Source organism: Pezoporus flaviventris, unplaced genomic scaffold (assembly GCF_033815535.1).
Source record: "Pezoporus flaviventris isolate CSIRO_AGI_PZ_B2104156 unplaced genomic scaffold, CSIRO_AGI_Pfla_v1 ptg000020l, whole genome shotgun sequence".
Taxonomy (NCBI): domain Eukaryota; kingdom Metazoa; phylum Chordata; class Aves; order Psittaciformes; family Psittacidae; genus Pezoporus; species Pezoporus flaviventris.
Genome location: NW_026892568.1, coordinates 1,541,288 through 1,563,281, shown reverse-complemented (window position 1 = coordinate 1,563,281; position 21,994 = coordinate 1,541,288). Strand labels below are relative to the sequence as shown.

General features: G+C 52.8%; 2 protein-coding genes across 2 annotated transcripts in view; one reads left to right on the top strand and one right to left on the bottom strand.

Moving 5' to 3' along the window:
• The window catches only part of ARSG (arylsulfatase G), a 44,733-nt gene extending 35,534 nt beyond the window's left edge, over positions 1-9,199 (top strand). The window contains exon 13 of the mRNA XM_061455270.1: positions 8,729-9,199. The gene's annotated coding sequence lies outside the window, so the exon portion shown is untranslated. The remainder of the gene's footprint in view (positions 1-8,728) is intronic.
• Positions 7-21,341, bottom strand: WIPI1 (WD repeat domain, phosphoinositide interacting 1). The gene is made up of 13 exons (XM_061455271.1): positions 21,193-21,341; positions 19,222-19,304; positions 17,516-17,685; positions 14,045-14,141; positions 10,288-10,385; positions 9,210-9,302; positions 8,827-8,897; positions 7,835-7,942; positions 7,274-7,438; positions 6,994-7,101; positions 5,674-5,795; positions 4,788-4,888; positions 7-526 (listed from the first exon to the last, which is right to left on the bottom strand). The coding sequence occupies exons 1-13, from the start codon at positions 21,279-21,281 to the stop codon at positions 479-481; spliced, it is 1,353 nt and encodes a 450-aa protein (XP_061311255.1). The 5' UTR covers positions 21,282-21,341; the 3' UTR covers positions 7-478.
• Between the last annotated feature and the right edge of the window lie 653 nt (positions 21,342-21,994).

Here is a 21,994-nt window from a genome sequence, read left to right as displayed (position 1 = left end):
AGGAGCTGCAAGGGACAGAGCATGACTTTATTCCGTCTTTCAACATAGCAAATGGCATCTCTAATGTCACTGCAAAAATACTTTGCCTGGGTAAAATAGTTTGTATATACTGTACAAAGACATTAAGTTTTAATATATCTTCCTCTAAGTACATTTATACACATAAACCAGCATAAATTAGAAAAGGGACAAGTGGGTATATAAAATCCTGGTTACATACAAATCTGATTAAATTAGCATTTACACTGTGGCTCTAACATATGGTTTGTTAACTATAGCGATGTGCATACAGTACAGACACCCCTGGACAGGAACTGAAACAGGGGGCCAGGTACTCACTTACTATAGGACAAAAGCAGTGGCCCACCTCGGGTTTGACTTATTCTCGTCTTGGGGACCCCCAAATCTGTTCTTCCGTATTCCTGGCTTTTCCAACGCGCTTCCAGCAGCCGTCCTGAGCGCGGATGTTTGCTTCTCCTCACGACCTCTTCGCTTTGCCCGGCTGACCTCCGCGGCACAAGATTATCTACCAAAATCAAAACAGAACGGCCTTACTTTTCCCAGCAAGAGGGTTTGGTTCAAGTCGGGTTTAGGCACATGGGGGGGGGGGGGGATGTCCTGTCCTGTTTTACTTTCCATTCATTTGTGGGTGGTTTTATTTATTTACTCTCCCCCTCCCCAAATTTAACAGGTCCTGGGAACAGGAACCATCTGGCTTGGTGATAAATGTGTCTTGCCTCTAGCTGGCACTGGGCTGAGCGCTTGCAGGACATCAGTTACTGGGGTCAAGTCCTTTGGCCTTCCTAATTCCTCCTCAAAAGCTCAGCTCCGGGCATGGTGGGAGGGGAAAGTGGGTGCTGTGCATCACTGCATTTCTCTCAGGGGTGCATCACTCTCAGGGGTGCGTCAATGCATCTCTCTAGGGTTTCCAGATGGAGCCCAGAGTTAAACACCAAGAGGTTAGGCCAAATTAGGTGAGGGGAAGCTTAGCCCAAGTATCAGCAAAGCCTCTGAGAGAAAGAGCAAAGCAGGCGCATGAAGAACAGGCAGCAGTGAGGACCCTGAACCACTTCACATCAGCTCCTAATGCCATGGGATGAGGCTGGAGACCTGGGTGAGATGAGCACCTACTTCTGGTGGACACCGACCATGAGCCAAGGCACAGATTTCCCCTGTATCAGCTCCATCCTGGACATGACCTGCATCCTGCAGCAGTGTGGTATCAGCCCCACAGCCCCAGCTGTGTGAGGGTCTGTGCCAGCTCCTCCTCCTGGGATCCGTCTTGCTGTGGCTTCAGGACCATCACTTGCCCAGTTTTGAGGCACAAGCATTGGCACTGGTTTGCATTTATCCCACTGATGAGTTCAATCCTGCAAGCCCCAGGTGCCAAAATGCCCGTCGAGTACCAGAGAGGCTGCTGTGAGGAAGAAGAGGCCAGTCAGGTTCTGCCAAACTTGCTCATCCCCTGTGAAACACAATTACTGATAGAACTTCACTGCAAAATCAATGGCCTTTCCTCTGCTAACAGCCAGCTGTTGAAAAAATCGCTTCAAATCATTAGTGATGGTGCAACAGACCCACCATCCAGCAGTGAGTGAGGAGGAACTTGGGCAAACATTGGTCCCATGGAGTCAAAGACACATCTGCAGCCTGGTCACTTGTGTTGAGATCCATGGGTCAGAGCAGTGAGATGTATGTGGGCACCACACTGGGGCTCTGCTAGGCTGGATGGGCTGCTGGAGCTCGTGTTCCTGTTCATCCTTCCTGGGAGCAGGCATCAGTGGGAGCTGTGCTGCTGGGGGGTTTCATTCCACCCTCTGCAGCAGCATCCTCTGGCAGCACAGGCAGGCTGCCCAACCAGTTTGGAGGCAGCCAATAATCAATGTGGAAGAGATGCTTTTAAAGGCTGTGTATCAGCGAGGGGAAGCTGTCTTTGAAGAGCTGCCTGCTGAGTGCAATCCAGCCTGACTTAATGAAATGGTTCTCCTGATGAAGCCTTCGCATCACCTCTGGTCCCCAAGGTGACGAGCTTCAGTGTGCAGCCAAGGGCAGGATGCATCATGTCTGCCTGGAAAAGCACTGAGCATTCTGCTGGGAGAAACCACCTTTCCTACTGAATCCCAGCAGCTTCAAGCAGATTCCCTGCTTCCATTCCTCAGGTCCATCCTGCTTGCAGAATCCTGCAGGACGACACAGCACTACCCCAACACTGCTCTGAGCATGCCTTGGTGGGGAGAGCCACTGTGCTGGCTTCCCAAAGTCCTGCCCTGCCTGGCCTGAGGCACACAACAACAGCTCCCAACGCCACTGGAAACCTCACCAACACTGATCAACCCACAGAGAAGTGGGAGCTGCTTGGGCAGGTAACCAGGAAACAGCCAGAGCTGGGTTTGCTCTTCCCATCCCATAAAGACCACACAGGTCTCAAGCATGGCAGCTTCTCTTCACCTGAGGCCCCAGCCTGCTTGTCCTGCTCAGTGACACCCAAGTCCTTTCTGTGTAAGACCAACAGTGGGCCTCAAAGTGCTTAATCCACCCCATCAATGCAAGCAAGAGACAAGCTGAACGTGTTCAACCTCCTGCCGCAGGATCCCTCAGCAGTCCTGGTGCCATTGGTAGCAACATCCACATCCGCTGTTGTTGAGGCCACCTTTTATGAGCCCTCCTTGGTCTTCTCATCTCTTCTCTGATCTTGTTTTTAGTGAAGAGGCCATCTCTGACAACCAGCAACAGATCTCTTGTTAGACTGAAGCTGCTTCTCCTCACTGTTAACAGCTGAGCCTCTGAAGTCTCGCTTGAGGTCAAGGGAAGTGAAGAGGTTTCAAAATGGAGAGGAGCTGCTGGATCTGAGCGCTGCTGTGTCTCCAGAAGCCTGTCTTTAGTTCAAAGCCATCCCCGTGGCGTGGGCTGCGGGCGAATATTCCATTTTGTCCCAAGTTTTGAGGTTTTTAAATGTCTTTTTTTTGTTGCACGCTGGAAAACAAACAAAACCCTTCCCATGTTCCCGCCAAACACAACGCTGTCAAAACATTTTTGTTGGATAAAGTCAGGTTTTCTCTCCCTCCTTCTCCACACTGGAGTGACCGATGCCTGAAACCCCCCTGGAACGCGTCACTGAGACCAAACAGCACTGAGAAAACAGCAAAGTTCAGTGAAATCCAGAGCATCAAAACATCCTGACCACCGACCCGTGCGCACCAGAGCAGCGGGAGCCCTCGCCGCTCCGCCTGCGAAACCAAGGCAGGAGACATTACCGTCAGCAGGAGAGGGGCAAAGCCCAAGTCCCGGCGCAGAGGCTTCATCGGGAAGCTCCAACGGCTCAGTCACCAGATCAGGGAGTATTTGTGGAAAGCTCCTTCCCTCCCACACCATCTCCTCCCCAGCACTGCGGATCTGAGCTGCTCGCTCGGGTTCATTCCAGCATGGGGGCTCGGAGAGATCAGAGTTCATTGATAAAGTACCTGCTGTTGTACAGCAGGGGTTCGGGGCTGCTTTTCTACAGCCTAATCCCAGCAGGGAGGCTCATTCAGGAGCAGCATGATTCCTGCTTGCTGGCATTTGTGTGTCCCTAAACCAGGTCAAGAGCAGGTTTATCAGAAGGAAGCAAAGGGGTTCTCTCTGGTCCTGCTGCTCCTTCCAGGGGCCTGGGCCACCGCCTTCTCCTCCACAACAAGGAAGGAAGAGACAAGGAGGAAACAAGGAGGAAGAAGGAACAAGAAGGGAGATGTTTTAAATACCCTTCTTGGGTAATGGAGTTGGACAACTGGAAAACTCCTGTTCTCAGTTTGCAGCAGGTTATGTTAGAGGCGACAAAAGAGACTTGGTCTAAGGTTAATCAAACTGAGTTGGATTTAGGTCATGTTGTTTCAAAGGGAGTCATGAGCTCGTCACTTTTGATCTGAGTAACACTTTGCATCAGTTAACAGCAAAGTGCCTCCCAGAGGTCAGCCTCTGCCTATGGAACAAATCCTGGGTAGTTTTTACTTCCTCCCTTTCAGGCAAAACTCCCCAGCAGGATATGTAAAAACAGAGTGAAAGGGATTCAAAACTCTGCCAAGACTACAACCTGAAACCCATTACAATATTCTGCTGTATTAATGCATTACTAGTATGAAGACAGCACTAATTACAGCCAGAACATAGCACGTTACCAACAGGAGTTCAATACTTGACACAACAAGGAAAAGGAGCTGGAAAGACACTGCCAAGCTTAGGTTAGATTTTAAAAAGCCAGTATCTGCTCTAAATAGTAACTGAGAAAGTGCCATGTAAAAATCATAAACGGGTTTAAAACTCTGTTAATGCCTTTCATCTTTGTCCTTGGAAAAGGAGTTTCCTTTTCAGTTAGCTCGGACTTGCAGGGACTGGTGAGGTTCAGGTATGTTCCAGTTGCAGTCCATAAACTAACCCAACTGACTGTAAATGCAACAGGGAGTATTAAGTTTTATTTCTAAAGGATGGTATTGCTCAGATGAAAGCTACTCCTGGTAATACTGGAAACCTGCACAAGGCACAAAGGTTAGATCTGGATCTGAACCTCATTCTGCGTCTGCACTTCATTCAATGAGCTTGTTCAGATCCATCTCTAGTTATTAGGTTTGATCATCTCTGCCCCATCCCCAGCTGCCATTAATGGGGTGTTATTTTCCTGGCACTGTCCCTATAACTTAGTTATTTTAGGCTTCACAGTGAGCTGGGACAAGGTGGGGACAACAGTATCTCTTCTGTAAGAAGTTAATGCTTTCTTCTCAGCACGAATTGCAGTTTTAGGGGTTCCGAATGCTCACAGGAGGAAACTCATTCTCGTCATCAAGACACACTGGTCCAGTCGCAAACTCATGCTCTGGGATAACCTCTCCTCGCAGGGCACCACCATCCTCTGAATAACCTGTGCAAGTAGAAATACAGAAGGTTAGGGATGGATGGATGGATGGATGGATGGATGGATGGATGGATGGATGGATGGATGGATGGATGGATGGATGGATGAAAGGAGGCTGGAAACAAACAGCAGAGATACTGTGTTATCACATTCTTAGCACAGAGCTGCTTCCTCTGGCTTTTTGACAGCACTCTGGGGGACTGCAGAAGATATCTCCATTGACACTACAGATTAGGAGTGGACTACATGGCCATCTCCTGGTGCAACATCCTCCACCATGAATGTGAGCACTAATTTCAGTGAGATCCACATCTGTGTGTGGACCTTTAGACTTGGGAATGTCATGAGGTAGTGGCCCGGTCTTCTGCAACCATTTACTGTGAGGTTCATTAGGGTAAGATGTTAACAGGTTTGGGAATGATGAACAAAACCAGTGAGATCTGACTTCTCCAGACACAATTCCAGCTCTTGGAAACCAGCCTGGCAGCAGCTGCTGCTGACAAACTGTGAAGCTCGGATGTGGTTACTGCTCTGCTGGCGGGCCTGTTTGTGGTCCAGCTCTGCACAAGGAGCAGAAGCACTGGCAAGGGGTCCCTGGAAGCAGAGCTGAAAATGCCTTGCCTGGTTTTGGGGCAGAGGATGAAGCTGGTGAGCTCCACAGAGCGCTGCTGCCCCACTCCATATTGCACAAGTGGTGTTTCCAGTTGAACCCTGGAAGGTTGGGAGACTTTTCCACTTTGCCCTAGGTGGCTTTTTGCTTCTGCAGGAGGAAGGGCAGGCATGATGCTTACCTGGCATGGTCGAAGTTGAAGGCACTGTACTTTGTCTGGCTACAGTTGCTGCGTAAGATTGAGGTAATGGAGACTGAAGGTCGTTTTCTTTGTTCTCCTCCATCTTTCCTGAGCCAAGAAGACTGTAAAGGAAGAAGAGAGGGGAGAAGAGTTAGTTCTGATCCAAACCCCTCCTCCCCCAGCACCGGCTAAGACAAGGACATGCACCCACATCTCCTTGAAGCACGTCACCCATCCACATCACTGTATCGAGGCACTGCCTGCAGCCCTAACAGTACTGCAGAGGAGGAGAGCATTGTGTCTACGAGTAAAGCAAGGGGGAAGCAGAAGATAGGGAAAGCACTACTTCAGCTAGAGGACAATGCTGGCAGGAGAATAGAAGGGAACAGATTGACCACAAAAGCTTTAGGTTACAAAGGCAAACAGTGTTTCTAATCACAGAGGGGGCTCCGAAAGGCTTCCAACAGGAGCGGACTAGATGGGAAAAGCAGCCCTGGCTAGTTTAGGACAGCGTTTGAGCAGAGATATAGTATGATGTAACGTAACTCATGACCCAAGGGCCCTTTTCAGTCCTCTGATGCTCAGAGGAACCCACATGACAAAGCTGGCCCGCCAGCTCCATTGGGCCGCTCCAGGACGGGCGTCAGGGGTGTCGAGGGCGGCCGGAGCGCGCTGGACAGCGCAGCTTTGAAGTGCTTTTGTTTTGTGCCTTTCCCAAAAGCTGCTGGCATTTTCCTGGCCGTCCGCCACCCCCTCGGCTCACAGCACATGTTCCATCCCAGCCCACTCCAAAGGCTTCACATCTGGAGCCAAGCAGCCCAGATGTGTGTGTGGGGGGGGTTACATGTTTAACGGGATTTGCATCCAAACTGAGCAGCACGGGGAAGGCTCTGCTCTGGCGCTGCGTGCCTGCAGCGTGCATCTCCATGGGTTTTCCTTTATGGAAGCTTCCAGTTTCACTCCACACCATCCCACCGAAGTCAGGGTAGGACAAGGTGCTCTGCTCTTCTACCACCATAGTGGTCAGCACTCTGCTGCTGAAAGCATCAGAGGTACGGCCTGGACACCTCTGCTGTCTAAGCTGCGATGTCCCACAACTGCCTAGGGGTGTGAGATGGCTCTGATTTCTTCTGCAAGAAGCCCCATGTGCCTGCCTGCTGATGCGGTTCCCATCCACCTCTCTTGGATTAGGCAGCTAAAATCACAAAGTTCCAATGTTCTTGCTCCTACAGCTCCATTTTGTGCTTTCTGGTGGAATTTCCCTTGATGTGTTAAAAGATGAGCCTCTGTATCAGATGTGCTGGAGGTATAGATAGTTACCTGTGCTTCTTAATTAAGACACACTCCCCTCCATCTTGTGGGTCCAGGTTATAGATACAGAGATGTCCATCTGATGTAGTCACCAACAGTCGTGGCAGCTTCTGAATCCTAGTGAGGAGAGCACCATGAGTCCAAACACATCTGCACTCACACACACGTACACACCCCACCTCGCTGTGTGCTCTGCAGGCAGGGTACAAGATAAGGGCCGCCCTGGTGGTGTTCTGCAGAGATACCTGTGTTTGCTCACAGGCAGAGGGATGCAGGTGTCAGTACATACGTGGAGAGGGCACAGATGTTCCTCTGTCCGGAGACGTTGAGGCGGACAGTGGCGAAGGCTCGATCCTGGTTCATCATGCCCGATACCTGAGCAGGGAGGTAGTTGGTGGCAGCCTGGAACATCTTTCCCATGTAACCGCTCCAGGTTGGAGGCTCTTCTGGCCGGCTGAGGGGGTCACAAAGCAGCATCAGTGGGGTTACCACAGTCAGCGTGACAAACCCGATCAGAACATGCAAAATGATCCTGATGTGGGACACGTGATGGCTTGCTTTGGAGCACCTGCATGCATTGTGCACCAGCCTGGCTGGATACACAGGAAGGAGGCAGGGGAAAAGGGCAGTAATAAATCCAGAGCGGGCCTGGAGAGGCTGACAGCAGGGATGCAGTGTGTGGCTTTTCCAAGGAGTGAATCCATCAGGACACAAAGCCAAAGAGCTGGCAGCTGGTATTGCTCACGGGAGAGTATGTGGTGAGGAAATGGAGCTCTGTGACAGTAGACCTTTGCAGCAGAGACACCCCTGGGCAGGCAGGTTAAGGCAGGCTCTGGCTGCCACCCCTTACCTGTCGGTGAGATGCTCCAGTTTAAAGATGTGCACAGTCTCCGTGTTGCTGGAAGCACAGAGGAACTGGGAATCCATGCTGAACACCAGAGAGCTGATGTTCACATACCTAGGGCCAAGCAAAGACAGGACTCATCACTTCCTGGCATACTATTAAAGGGGAACCGCTCCGTTTTGCTCACAGAGAAGAGGATGGGGAGGAAGAAGACCCATACAGAGTGAAGAGCCCCCTGCCCACCTGTGGGCTGACTGACAAGCATCTCCCTACTCCCTTTGCTCAGCAGAGCTGGGATTATCTTTGAGCTCATGACAAACAGCCAGAGAGGTGGAAATGTCCCTGCTCGCAGCTGTCTGTGGAGTGAACATCTGTGCCAGCCTTGCTACAGCAGCTAAAGCTTCTGGTACTGCAAAGGCCAGGGAAGATACCCAAAGCGCTGGAGAATGGGATACATATAGCATGTCCTGAGCAGGCTCAGGAATACCAGGGTGTCTTGGACATGGCAGTTTATGTACTTGCAGAAGTGGGTGTAAAGCTATAGGCAGGTCTGGGATGGGAAGAGGAAACGGATTGGGAATGGATCTACTGAAAGCATCTGAGGGAGGCTGCAGAAGGCCCATTCCTACCACTGAGACCTGGGCTCTGCACAATGACTTAGCAGCTTCAAAGCCCCTCCTTTGAGAGAGTAAGAGTTGGGCTGGTAACTTTGGGGACTTCCTTATTTCAAGTAAGCAGCAAGCAAGGACAGAGTGAATGCACTGAATCTACCTCTGTTCCCTGCAGTGGCCCTGTGCTGTGACACACTGAACTGAACCACTCGACTTGCCGGAGGCGGCTGGGTCTGGCACAATGGCTTTTCTATCTGATACGTTCACTCTTGTTCTCCTTCTGCAACAGATGCCAAAGGCACCGGGATCTGACGCTGCCCTGTCCTTCTCTTTACGTGTCTGCTCCGGGAGCCCTCTGTGTACTCGTCACGGGCAGAATGAACTGACCTTTTCATCCCTCGACGGAATTCATAGAGCTTCTGCCCCCCAGGAACGGAAAACACCCGAATAACTGTGCCCTGCGAAAGAGGCAAAGGGAAAGACCATGCAGGAGCAGGGCAAAGAGCGGGAGCCCTTTCCCCGACGCACCCAGGGAACTCAGGATGTGCAAAGGCCCCTCCTGTTTGCCAGCCGGGGTCAACCTGAACGTGATACACCTGACTCGTGCAAGTCAGAGTCCTTTTAGTGCCTCTCCTGTGCTAGCTGTGCTTAAGGGCAGGCAGCTCAGAGGTCCTGCTCTCCATGCTGCAGGATGGGTGGCTGGGACCCCGCTGCCAGCCACGGGCAGAGCCCCCAGGCTCACAGGGCGCATAGGGAGGGTGCTCACTCACTTTCTCAGAGGCACTTGCAAGCTTCGAGCCGGTGGAGTTGAAGGCGAGGGCAGCCAGGGGCCCGTCATGGGCAGGAATGGCGCAGGCTGTTTTCTGTGGGGCAGAAGGCAATGTGAGTGCAAAGAGGTGCCTTGCTCCTTGGACTGCATAAGGGCGTTCCCTGCCTTGCATTCTATCCAGGCCTGCCGATATGGATTCACGGGATCATGCTGTGCTTATGGTATCCCTTCATCATCCTCAGCATTTCTTATCTCTGCCCTACCTTGTGCTCACTCCCCACCCAGCACGGCCACAGAAAGCTCACTTCAGGGGCAGAGGTCTCCATCTCTCCAGGCTGCAGGATCACAACTGAGCCCTTCCCAAAGCCTGGCCATGTCTTTGTGCCAAGACAGAGCCTCCTTCCCTGCAATTCCCTCTGCTGTACAGCAGATCCTGCTGCAGTGACACCACCCTGGTTCCTGCAGGGAGCCCAGGCCCTCACTAGTACCTCTCACAGCAACAGCAACAGCAGCAGCAGCAGTGTTTTCCCCTTGTGCTCTGCTCCTCCCCTGCTGCAGATCCTCAGCTCCCGCTGCACGTACAGAGCCACAGCCTTATGTAATCCAAAGCCCTGGCTTAAACAGCAGATAATCATGACCCTGCTTCCAGCCAAGGACAGGCTTCCTGAAGTGGCTGTGGATACCTTGCCCTCCCCGTGACTTCGGGTCTGGCACCCCTGGCTGTGCCTGGAGCAGCTCCAACCTCCCTGAGCTACCCTGGTCACATCCCCTCTGTGGGATGTGCTTCCTATAGGAACCCCTCATAGGAGCCCCCGTGTCAGCCTGGCCACAGCTTCAGGCTGCAGGGTAATGGGTCATGTTTCCCTCACTATCCCATAGTGGGAGATGGATATCCTGAGCTCAGAAAGGCTGTCTGCTTTGCACGGCATCCAAGCAAAGGGAATGTGCCTCCCTGGGCAATTCCCTTGCAGTCTAGCTCGGCGCAGTGCATTAATTCATCCTTCCCAAAGGCCCCGTTGGCTTTGCTGTGGTTCTGTTTGTTTTCAGCCCGTATCCATACGGGCGAGCTTCGCACTTACCAAACTATTTCCGTCGTAAAGCGCGATCTCTCCGCTGGTTGCGCTGCCGGGATAAGCCAAGTAGGAGTTGGCGTGGTTGATGGAGAGCGCACACAGACCTGGCACGGCGAGAGGGACACGGCTCAGCTTGTTTGGGAAAGCAGAAACGCGGCCATGGACCCCGCAGGGGGCTCAGGCTCTGTCTCGTTTTGGGACGGTGTCTGGCACTGGGTGCAAGGCGCTGGCAATGCCTCGGCCGTGGGGACACCTGCTGGCATGGGACAGTACGGCTCCCTCCTCCCCAAAACCTCCTGCTCTGAAGCCTGCTTTTGGGCTTCTCCCCTTCCACCATCTCCTTTGAGAAGGCAGGAATAGGTGCATGAAACACAGCAAGGGCGCAGGGCTAACAGGGCATCTGCCTAGGCACATCTGGGCAGCTCCAGATGTGCACAGGGTGTATGTGGCCTCTCAGCACGGACACAGCCCCGGTATGAAGGCTGGCACACGAAGCCTGGCATGCAAAGAAGTGGCTCTGGGACCATTTCCTTTTTCTCTGAACGGCAAAGGGAAGCAGAGGGAGACCAAACAAATGCCACGGTTGCGCAGGGAGTTTCCGGCTGCCGAGGAACTTGAACGTAGCTGAATCTGAAGCACAGGGGGAGTTCTTCCCTGTAACAGCCATCTGGGTTTATGCCAACATGAGCATAAAGCTTCCCAACCCCCCTTTCAAAGTGAGCAGGAATTGCAGGCCAGGACAGGGAGGGATGGATGGCTCTGTGTGCGAGCACATCCATCCGCCTGTCCCCCAGGTGACCTGGGAAAAGAGCATCTCTTCCTGCCTCCCGTTTGTGCCGCTGGCTGAGGACCCATCCCCATGAATCCTGTCACATACAGAAGCGAGTCTCCCCTGCTTCCTGCACCACATCCGCGTGCTCCCAGGCCTCCCAAATCCCGCTCAAGGCTTCAGCATGACCTGAGCTTCCTGACCCCCAGCTCATCCCACGTGCGGAGGAAGCCGCGGGGTTAAAGGCTGCTGGGGCTGCTGCCACATTCCTCAAAGCAGGACACCCGAATGCTGCACAGACTCACACACAGAGCGTGCAACCCATCATGGCAGGACACAGCCCTGGCCCCAGCCCAGCGGGGGGAAGGACAGCCTGAACCTCTCGTTTTAGGTCATTGTTTATAACTAAACAAAGAGACCACAACGGAGCTGCAGGATGGGCCCACGGGCCCCGGGATCCACTCCCTATCAGTCAGAGTAAGGCTTTTACATCGTGCCAGGGACAGCGTGCGCAGGGGAGAAGAGGTTCAGCAGCAAAGCACAGGCCACTGAAAGGCACCCAAAGAGAGAGCGAAAGGAGGAAGGTAAAGACAGAGCAGAGACTTTGCTCGTGATGAGCATCCCAGCTGTTCAGGATGGTGCTCCCCCGGCCCAGGCAGCCCGGGGGGATCAGCAGAGCCCTTTCTCTAAGCACTGGATCTAGGGAATGCTGAGGCTGAACAAAGCAGGCTCTGAGCGGCTGCTCTGAGTCACCCACTGGGAGAGGCCGACGGGAAACCAGGCCAGGGGAAAACACAGCTGTGAGTGTACTGGGCTGACCTCGGGAGACACAAAGCACAAGGAGCACAAAGGACACGGCAGCCTTTGAAGATGCTCCTCTGCTCTCACAGCCCTGACAAGGACTGCTGGGTGCAGTGGCGTGCTCAGGAGGGAGGAGGCAGACTGGTGCTGCTCAGGATGGCACCTCTGGGACTGCCACATCACCTCCTCAAGGAAGGAAACAAGGGACCCTCTCAGAGAAGCCTTGCCTCGCCCCCAGGCAGGTCCAGGCGCATACGGGGCTTTGGGGGGAGCCACAAGAGGTGGTTTTGGAAGCTGCAGCCCTGACATGCATGTCACCATGAGCACTGTGACCTCCTCAGTGTAAATCCTGCCCCTGACACGAGCCACATGTAAAACAACATGCTCAAGCACACTTGGAAAACAACAGGCTCAGTACTATGGGCATCTTCCTCTCCTGCTTGGAGGAGGCTGGACCAGGAGCCAGATCCTGGCCATGAACAGCCTTAGATCTCACTATGACAGGTTGGTGGGTGTGCAGCAAGTCCTGGTCCTCACTGTGCTGGCACTGCCGTGCCCAGGGTGCATGCTTTGTAGGGGCTGGCATGCTTGGTGTGTGTTCCTACATCCCCAGTACAGATCCTCACTCCACAAAAGGGTTGTACAAGGAGTGGTGAGGTTGGGCTGCTTCAGCCTCCTGGACACACCATCCTCAGGGTCAGGCTTGGGACCAAAGCAGTTGATCCAGGGTCAGAGGGAGCACACATGGCACTTGTCACTCAGCTCACTTCAGTGACAGATGCTGCAGGAAAAGGGTTTTAAACAACTGAGCCTATATGAAGCCCTGTGATCCCTCGTCCTGCCCAGTGAGCTGATTGCTACTGCTCTGCACCCGTGACCTCATCATTCATCCCCACTTGAGGCCTGGGGACCCCTGCCCTCCCTCCAGGCTGGGCTTCCTCAGGAAGGTTTTCAGCTCTAATTATATTTGCGGTGTTCAGCGTGTTTAATCCACATGGAAAACCATCTGCTGAGGCCTGAAGTAGGTCAGGGGAGCCGCCAGAAGAGCATCCCTTGAAAGCCCAGCAGCCAGGCGTGAGCATCACAGCAGCAGCTTCCCCATCAACCACCCGTGAAACGGTGCTGCAGCCTGCAACCGGCCGGGATATCACAGCGCTGCCGCAGGCGCTCGGCCAACATTCCCTCTCCATGGCTAAAAATAGCTCCTCTCCCACGAGCAGGAAAGCCGGATTCACCCTGTGCTGCACACAGAGAATGTGTTCTGCAGCCACCTGCCCCGTGCATCTGTAGTGTATATGGGATACGTGCCCCATCCCTGGCAGTGTTCAAGGCCGGGCTGGACAGAGCCTTGCGTGACATGGTCTAGGGTGAGGCGTCCCTGCCTATGGCAAGGGGTTGGAATGGATGATCTGAAGGTGCTTTCTAACCCAAACCATTCCATGATTCTATAATATCAGGCGGCAGCCCAAGCTCTGAGGACTCCCTGGCAGGGAATTAGGGAGTGTTCTGCCTCTCTTCACAGCTCTAATCACTTGGGGAGCTGACCCCACAGCCTGCAAGTAACCACAGGAGCTTTCTACCCTAGGAGAGCAGTGCGTGTCCATGGCCAAAGGAGAACCTGGGTTAACCACAGGTCTGCAGGGAGTGTGGAGCTCTGCAACACAGTGCGATGCTGCAGAGCTGACTCACTCCAGCAGGGCGGGAAAGCGGGGCCGGATAGTGGGAACACCGTGGGATGCTGACGCAGGACACAGTGAAGGAAGGGCAGGGAGCTCCAGGGGGAGGATTTCAAGTGGTCCTGTATGTGATGGGAAACTTGTGGTCCTGGTTTACTTAGTTTCCTGCTTGTGACTGAAAATAAAGGCACACTGTGGGAAGCAGCGAGTGCATGGACATCTCACATGAGGACAGGAAGGGAGCGAACCTGGGAGGTGAAGTCAGACCAAGACCACTTCTGCTCTGCTTTGCTGCATTTGGTGCTCAGGAGAGAGCAGGGGTTTGCTCAGGACAGAACAAACCCCTCTGTTCTCCTCTCCCAAGCCCACCCGACAGCCTCCATGCATTTCTGTCTCCCCAGTGCTGAATTAGGATACACAAGGCAAAAGCTGGTTTAAATCCTAACATGAGTGTTGTGGCTCTACAGAGCTCCTGCAGAGATGTGCAACCCCTTTCACCCAGTTCTCCCATGCTCACCTGTTGTATTTGGGGGTGTATCCAGAATAGTCTTCAGAAGCTTCATGTCCTTAATGTTGTGGATGTAAATTGACTCTTCCAGGCAAACAACCAGCCTCTGCAAGGACAAAAAGGACATGCACAGAACCTCAGCCGCGTGGGCACGGTGCCTCTGTCTCTCCCACAGTTCACAAACCCAAATCTTTCTCGTCAGAAGAACTCAAAGGAATTTGTAACACACTGAAATACAACAGAAGCATCATCTCGTGTGCTCCTCCATCCCCTCTGTCAACCTCGCATTTTGGATGACTGCTTTTGAGAGCTGCTGCATCTGGTCCTGCTTTAGAAAGCAGGTACCACATCATGACTTTATGCTACTCTAAGAGCTGATCTTCAATACCCGCAAGCCCCAGAAAGAGGAAGACACATCAGGGTTATACCCACCATGGGCCCTGATTGCCATCTATCCCTACTTTTCTTTGCAGTTCTTTTCATAGCAAATAGCTTTCTGATCATAAAGACCTGGCAGCAGAGGGGGTGCCAATCCTGCCTGCCTGCACATGGGGCGATGTACCCCTTGCCCTGGCTCTCTCCTGCCCTGGGAGCAAACACTTAGGTGATGCTGCTGTTAGTCCCACTGCTGCTAAACCCAATGCATCTGCGCAGCACACGTTTCTCTTCCCATTTGGCACCAGCAGGCAAGGCTCTGCTTTGTGTGCCTGTAGAACAGCACCGAAACTGGGCTGGGAGAGGTCTGCTTGGGCAGTCACGTTTACATCATCCTGGCAATGGGCAGGGGATGTCCAAGTTCATGCGCCTGTACCTTTTCTGCTGCGCTCTTCAGGCACATCCACCCAGCCAAGAGGCAGCTGCTAAGAGAGGAGCTGCCAAGCACTGGGGAGGAAAGGCACAGAGGAAAAGGAAACCTAATGCTGTAACCTTAGCACTGGGCCACCACCTGCGTGACCGCTCTGCTCCGTGTCTCTGCCTGGTCCAGATCAATCTGTGTTAATCACGGAGGCATTTGGCACAGAGGCCTGTTTTGGGACCAGGTTTTGGATGTGGCTGAAGGGTTGTGCTTTCTAAGTCCAGCGAGCGCACAGCTCCACCTGCATCAGTACCAAGTGTCCAGAAGCACTGAAAACCTCCCAACATAAATGGAAGGCTACACTCCATCCAGGCTCCTGATGCTGGAGCACCCGAATCCATGTCCAGGAAGCCTCCACCTCTTTAGAGATGAGGCCACTTATTTAGTATCTAAATGTGGAGCTTAGTCACTAACTCGAAACACCCACATTAGAAAATCTTTGCTTTGCTCCACCATTACTCTCGGATCAAACTCTTTCCCACTTCTATTCCTGCTAACCACAGCATCTGGGGCTGTGTCAGGGCCATTTTGCATTTCCAGGAAGACTTTGCCTTTCCTACAATAACAGCCATCAACTTGCAGAGACCGAGAGGAATATTTATACAGCTGAATTCAGCCAAGCCACCATGAGCCTTCCCAGAACTGCAGACACACTGCTATTGATGTACAGGTGAAGGGAGGGCTCCAGATGATGGCAAAGCCAGAGCTGCAGCAAGAGATGCTAGCACCAACAGGGACAAAATCCAGGAAAGTGATGGGGGCAGGAGGTGAACAGGAAAAGGAGGCCTGGACAAGCTCACCAGTTGGAGGGAGCTGCTTCTCTGCCTCTTTACCCCATGCTAACGTCACTGTGAGCCCTGCTGAGATGAGGAATGGATTCTGTCCTCAGAGAAGGTGCCTGGTGCTGTGATTGCCACACAGGGCTGCTACCAGGCACCGTGTCTCGTATGGAATGTTACTGCTCATCAGTGTTCTTTAGTACTTGAGTTGGACATGAACCAGGTGAGATGTATGGTGAGGACTTAAATGCGCTGGGCATGGACACAGCCAGATCAAACCTCTCCAAAGAGCTCAGCAGGGCTTCAGCAGTGAATGAAAACCCAGGGAGGTTACCGGAGACCTCAACTGGTCCCACAGCAAAGCTTTATTTGAGACAACTCATAATCTACCTTAACACACTTAGGGTTATGATGGAGCTCGGAACATGGATCAGCAACAACCGAGGGACCTGCTTGTTTGCACAAGGACTTTTTCACAGGGAGACCAAACTGAAACAGGCACCATTTTGAGACCTGTTCCTGCTTTATTTGCCACCATCATCCTGTGCTAATGCTTTTTGTGGGATGTGGCCTTCTATGGCTTTTAATGAAGTATAAAAGCCCAGGCATGGGGTTCAAATGTCCCAGCACATGCAGAACCTGACTGCTGCTGGTTTAAGTCTCGATCATAGGGTGGAACAGTGATTTCTCTTCTACCTACCCCAGTATGTGCAGCATTTCCAGACCTCTCCAGGTGAGTGTTACAGCTGGAGGATGAGCTCAGCCCAGGACTGGAACCCAAGCTCATAAAGCAGCCAAGAACATGGATACAGGGCTGGGCCTCTGCATCATCTTCAGGCACTCCTCAGAGCAGCCCATGGGGAAAAGCCTGAACTTGCTCTCACACTGATCTCCCTGAGCAGAGCCTCCCAGGTTATTTTTATACCTATATATCTATCTGCAATTCATAGGGAGTCCTTAGTTTTGCCAGCTCCATTGTAAATTGAAGTGAAGAAAATCAATTTAGGGCAGGTTTAATTGTGGTACAGGAACTTCTGGTCAAACACAGCTTTACTGGAAACTCAACCCAGAGTTTCCTTACGGGACAGCCTCACTGCAGGACTCACTGTTGCTAACTGGAGAGAGGCTGATTATATACAATTACACAGACTGCTTATTTCTCCATTGTAAAACATCCTCTGCTTCTCATGGCATGTACTTTGAGAATAATTATGGACAAAAACAAAGGAAGACTTAAAGTCCTCCCAGAGGGCTCAGGGCTGCACGAGGCTGTGTCCGTTCAGACAGTAACACTCTGAAAGTCGCCTTCTAAGTGGTCTAAATGTTTTCTACACCTTTAAAAGTAAACCAAGGCTGTTGCAGGAGTTGAAAACCAGCCTTCTGCCTCATTCACAGAGCTCAAGTCACTCCTGGGTTTTGTTACCAGCTCTGAAGGTCTCACTTGTAACCAAGATGGCAGAGGTGGGCCTGCAATCAGGATGTGGAATCCAAGGGAGGGAGGAGGATGAAAAGGTGTGTTTTTGGCAGAGCTGTCTGCTGAATAGGCAACAGGACAGACAACAAAAAGCCTTTGTGTGACTGCAGTGAAAACAAGGACTTAGCTTCGTTTTACTGCAGCAAACAGTGGCAGCAGGTGATCTCCACAGCATCCTGCTCCTCTGTCAGCTCACTGAGCCTGAAGTGGAGCTGATAGGAGAGGACAGGTCCCTCTGAGCCACTTGAGTCCCCTGCAAACCTACCCAGGCTGCTGCTCTGGTGGGCAGTGGGGTTCCAGATGGAAAGCCAACAGCAGCCAAGAGCCAGTGTGGCAACAACTCTGGCTAAGCCCTTTGGCCAGGCTCTTACCTGACGGTTCAGCCGAATGGACAGTATGTTACTGGAATAGCTGTAGTTGCAGATCTCTGTCCCTTTCTTGAAGTGGTACACATTCATTTGCCAGGGCTTGGCATGACTGACCACAACCACAAGGCTGCTGGAGAACAGACGCTCCACGATGTAAACATCTGGGATTTCATCTGGGCACAGAAGGGAAAGCAAGGCAAGAGGCTTTAGCTTGGCTTATGGTGGGTTTGACTTGTGCGACTCAGCTCAAGAGGGGATCGGGTTGGAATGCTCAGCGCTGAGGTGTTCAACGTCTGCTTTTGGTACAGATTTCTCATACCTGGCACAAAGCATTTAGGTCACAGCAGGAAGGGGTTAATGAACCTTCCCCTAAGGCAAAACTTCAGCCATCCCCCTTTAACAGGGCTGTTGTGCCTCTCCTGGGCAGGGCTCTCCAGCTGAGGCTAATCCCTGCATCCTCCAGCTGTAGTTAATGCTTGGGAAGGGGATATAAAAAGGAGGAGCTCAGCAAGCTTGGTTAGGGACTTTCCTGGAGTGAGCAAGCTGAGGCTTAGTGAGGTAAGGCATAAACAGTGTGTAACTCGCTGTTTACTCTGCATGGAGTCTTGTTTCTCCTGGCTTCCTTAGGGAAGCCTGATGTGTTTATACCCTCCCTGTTACTGGGACTGTGGTCTTCAGAGAGCTCTAGCGTGGCTGTGGTGACAGTGGTGTGGCATGTCTTGCAGACCATGTTTGGGATGGCTCCTGTTGTGCTGAGGAGGCACCATTACAATGGTCTTGGTGGGCCTGTACCTAAGCCATCAGGGGCTATGACTTCTAGTGTAGATATCCTGAATGGTGCTTGGGCTGTGCTGCCTTGGAGGCACAAGGACTGCTCACAGCCATGATGTGGGTTTGCTCACATCTCAAGCCATCACCTTGAGCGTGTCATCAGCAGGGATTTGTTTCTCTTTGGCCTGACTCTGCGGGCAACCCAAATTCCTAAATACTTTTAATGCAAGCCTATGACTTGTTGCTTTACAGGAGCTTAGTTCCCCTGTGAGTCAAAGGGGAAAGGAGCCTGGGCTTTGCTCCAGATGATGCAGCTATGTCTGGTTGCTGAGGCTCCTTCTACAGCCAGTGGAAAGAGACCAGCATATCCCAGCTGTGAGGTTTATCTTTAGTGCATCTCAGCTGAAACACTTCTGCCCATGGTCTGAACTAGAGCATGTGCTCCCTGAGGCCTGACTTGTTTTGGGCTCTGAAGTGCACTGCATGCTGCTCTGAGCACAGCCTGTTAGGAATGACCTTCCTGCACGGGAAACATGTTAAAAACATCCAGTAAATACCACATTGGACTAAAAGCCTCAAGTTATCCAGTGGCTGTGCTGGGAGTCTGCAGTCCATGTATGTGAAACATGCCAGTGGTGAACTACTTCTGAATGTTGGTGCAAACTGCTGCTGTCAAACTGGCAGCAGTGAGTAGAAGCTGAACTGTAACAGGGTTAAAGGACTCCCATAAGGTTAAAGTCCTAATGACTGTTCAGAAGCTCCTCCAAGGCTGTAGCTCACTCTAAAGGCTGCTGTGCACCGGGCAGTAACCAGGGCTGTTCATCTCCTGATATGGCACAGCAGAAACAGCTCTCTGAGCAGAATCACCCCCTTGAGGCAGACTCAACTGCAGTAACACAGGTAAAGCCTGTCAGCCAATAGTGAAACATGACACTTACTGCTTTCATGGACCTGGTCCAGTTGTTCCACAGAGCTTAAGGAGAAAAGCCTGTATCCAGTTGTGGTTCCAATTGCCAGGGAGCTGCAAGGACAAGACAAAAACCTGCTAGTTCAGATCCTAAGGCCTCCAAGTGATAGCAAGCGTCGCTGCAGGCAGGGTGTGCTGGTTCTGACTGGGATGGAGTTAATCCTTCAGATTAGCTTGTATGGAGCAATGGTTTGGATTTGTGCTGGAAACAGTGCTGATAACACAGGGATATTTTAGTTACTGCTGGGCAGTGCTTAGAGTCGAGGCTTTTCTGCTCCTCAGTAACGAGGCTGGGGGTGTACAAGGACTTAGAAGGGGACACTGCCAGGACAGCTTATCCCAGGGATATTCCATACCGTATGATGTCATGCTTGGCATATAAAGCTGAGGAAGAGGAAGGAAGGGCGTTCAGAGTGATGGTGTTTGTCTTCCCAAGTTGCTGTTAGGCATGATGGAGCCCTACTTGCCTGGGATGACTGAGCACCTGCCTGCCAATGGGAAGTGGTGAACTGATTCCTTCTTTTGCTTTGCTTGTGCATGTGGCTTTTGCTTTCCCTATCTTTTTTCCCTGTCTTTATCTCAGCCCATGAGTTTTCTCACTTTTATCCTTTTGGTTCTCTTCCCCCACTGCATTGGAAGGGAGTGAGTGAACAACTGCTTGGGGCTTAGCTGTGGCTGGCATTAAGCCATGACGCAGAAGTAATTCCTTCAGTGACCTCCATGAAGGCACAACTTCAGTTTCCACTCTCAATCCAAAGTATATAAAATAACAAACCCAAGAATCTGTTTTTCCATCTGAGGCTACTGCAGCCTACAAAAGGCAAGTATCCTGTAAGGTGGCAAACTATCACTCATATGGCAGTGTGGCTGCTGGAGGAATAGAGGTATATTATAACCTGAAAGGCTGCAGATAGGACCTTAAGGATATAAAAGGGGACTCTTTCCCATGCCAGGAGCTGATCCATCTGCATGACACTGACCTATGAAGGCTACGGAAGGTTTGCTCTCACTAATAGCAATGGATGCAGGCATGGAGTATGAGACACAGTCATGCCAAGTGCTGGCTCTGCTCAGTGCTAGATATAGTAAGCAGCAACATGCAGGTCTTAAATCAGTGCTGATTTAAGACCTGCCCAGTGCCCTGATGCACAGGGTTTGTGATGCCCAGCCGTTCACGTCAGCACCAGGGCAGCACCCATCAATGCACTCTTTGTTTAGGCACAGCAAATACAAAGCAGTGCTGCAAAGGTAATGATGTTCCAGGTGTGAGGCTGGTGGCTGTGGTTCTGATCTTGTACCCCATGATCTGTGCTGTGACCGCTGCTGTGTGTGTGTCTCGCTGCTTCAGGATGTTTCCTGTGCCATTCAGAGACGGTTCTTAAATGATGGGCTTTGAAACGGGTAAAGCACAGGTTAGCAATGGTGAGAGACTCCATGAAACCCTATGAGGTGATGGGATGGAGCATTCACAATTGCTCACAAATCCCTGGCAATGTTCAAGGCCAGGCTGGACACGGGCTTGGACCAAGCTGCTCTATGGAAGCTGTCCCTGCCCGTGGCAGGCGTTGGAGCTGGAGGAGCTTTGAGGTCCCTTCAACCCAAACCGTTCCATGATGGGGCACAGACGGCTCATCAAGAGCCCTGTGGCTCTGCCACCTACAAAGTGGCCTCAGGTCAGCAGACCAAGCCCTCGGAGTCCCCTCTCCGGCCGTCCCGAGCCGCTGGGGAGGGAAATCCCGGTGATCCTCGGAATTTGCTGCCTCCCAGAGACCGAACCGGGGGGAACCCGAGGCCGTGTCCCGAGAGCCGCGGGGCCGTGGGATCGCGCAGGGCCCCGTCTGCACCGCGGGGAGCCTCGCACGGGGCCCCGCGGAGCCGCACCCGTGGACAGGGTGTCCCGCGCCCGCTGCCGCCGCCCGCCCCGCGCCCCCGCCCCGCTTACGTGCAGTCCTGGTTGTAGGAGAAGCAGCTGAGCGCCGCCGGCGACCCCGGGGCCGGGGCCTGGGCCTGGGCCTCGGCCGCGGCCTCCATGGAGCGGGCGCGCCAGCTCGGCCCGCTCCGGCCCCCGGCCCGCTCCGCGGCGCGCAGGGGCGGTGCCGCCTCCCATTGGCCTGAGGAACCGCCCCACCCACGGATAGACTTTCGCATTGACCTATCAGCGAGGAGCAAACGCCATAGTCCCGCCTCCGGGGTTGGCGGAACGGGCCGCTATTGGCTGGCGGCGCGCATCAGCTGCTCGTGGGCACGTGGTGGTGTTGTGGTTGCATCAGACGCGGCCGGAGCTGGCGCCCGTCGCTGCGGGCCGCGGCCTAGGGCGGCTCCGCGGGGCCCGGTGCGGGTGTGGAGCGCGGGAAGGCGGGGACTGCAGCGCTGCTGCAGGGCAACCCCTTCCCGTCCGCGGCCGCGCGGCGCGTTAGGTGTGCGTGCGTTAACGTTCCCTTTACTCACATGATTTACGCTCTGAATATACTGGGTTTGCGCTTTATCCATGCGATTTGCGCGCTGCTGTTTATGGGGCCAAACTTACCAGGGAAAGTACAAAGGGAAACAACCTCCCTCAGAGCCAGTGGTTACATGAGAAACGTTCTGGAAGTCGGTGGGACGGCAGAGAGCACACAGGAACAGGGACAAGAGCTGCAAACCCCTCATTAGATGAGTAATCCTCATGTGAGTGCTGAAGTCATTGCCCTGGATCACTGGATGTGCACCGCAGGGCTGCTGGAAAAATCAATACCATCCCAATG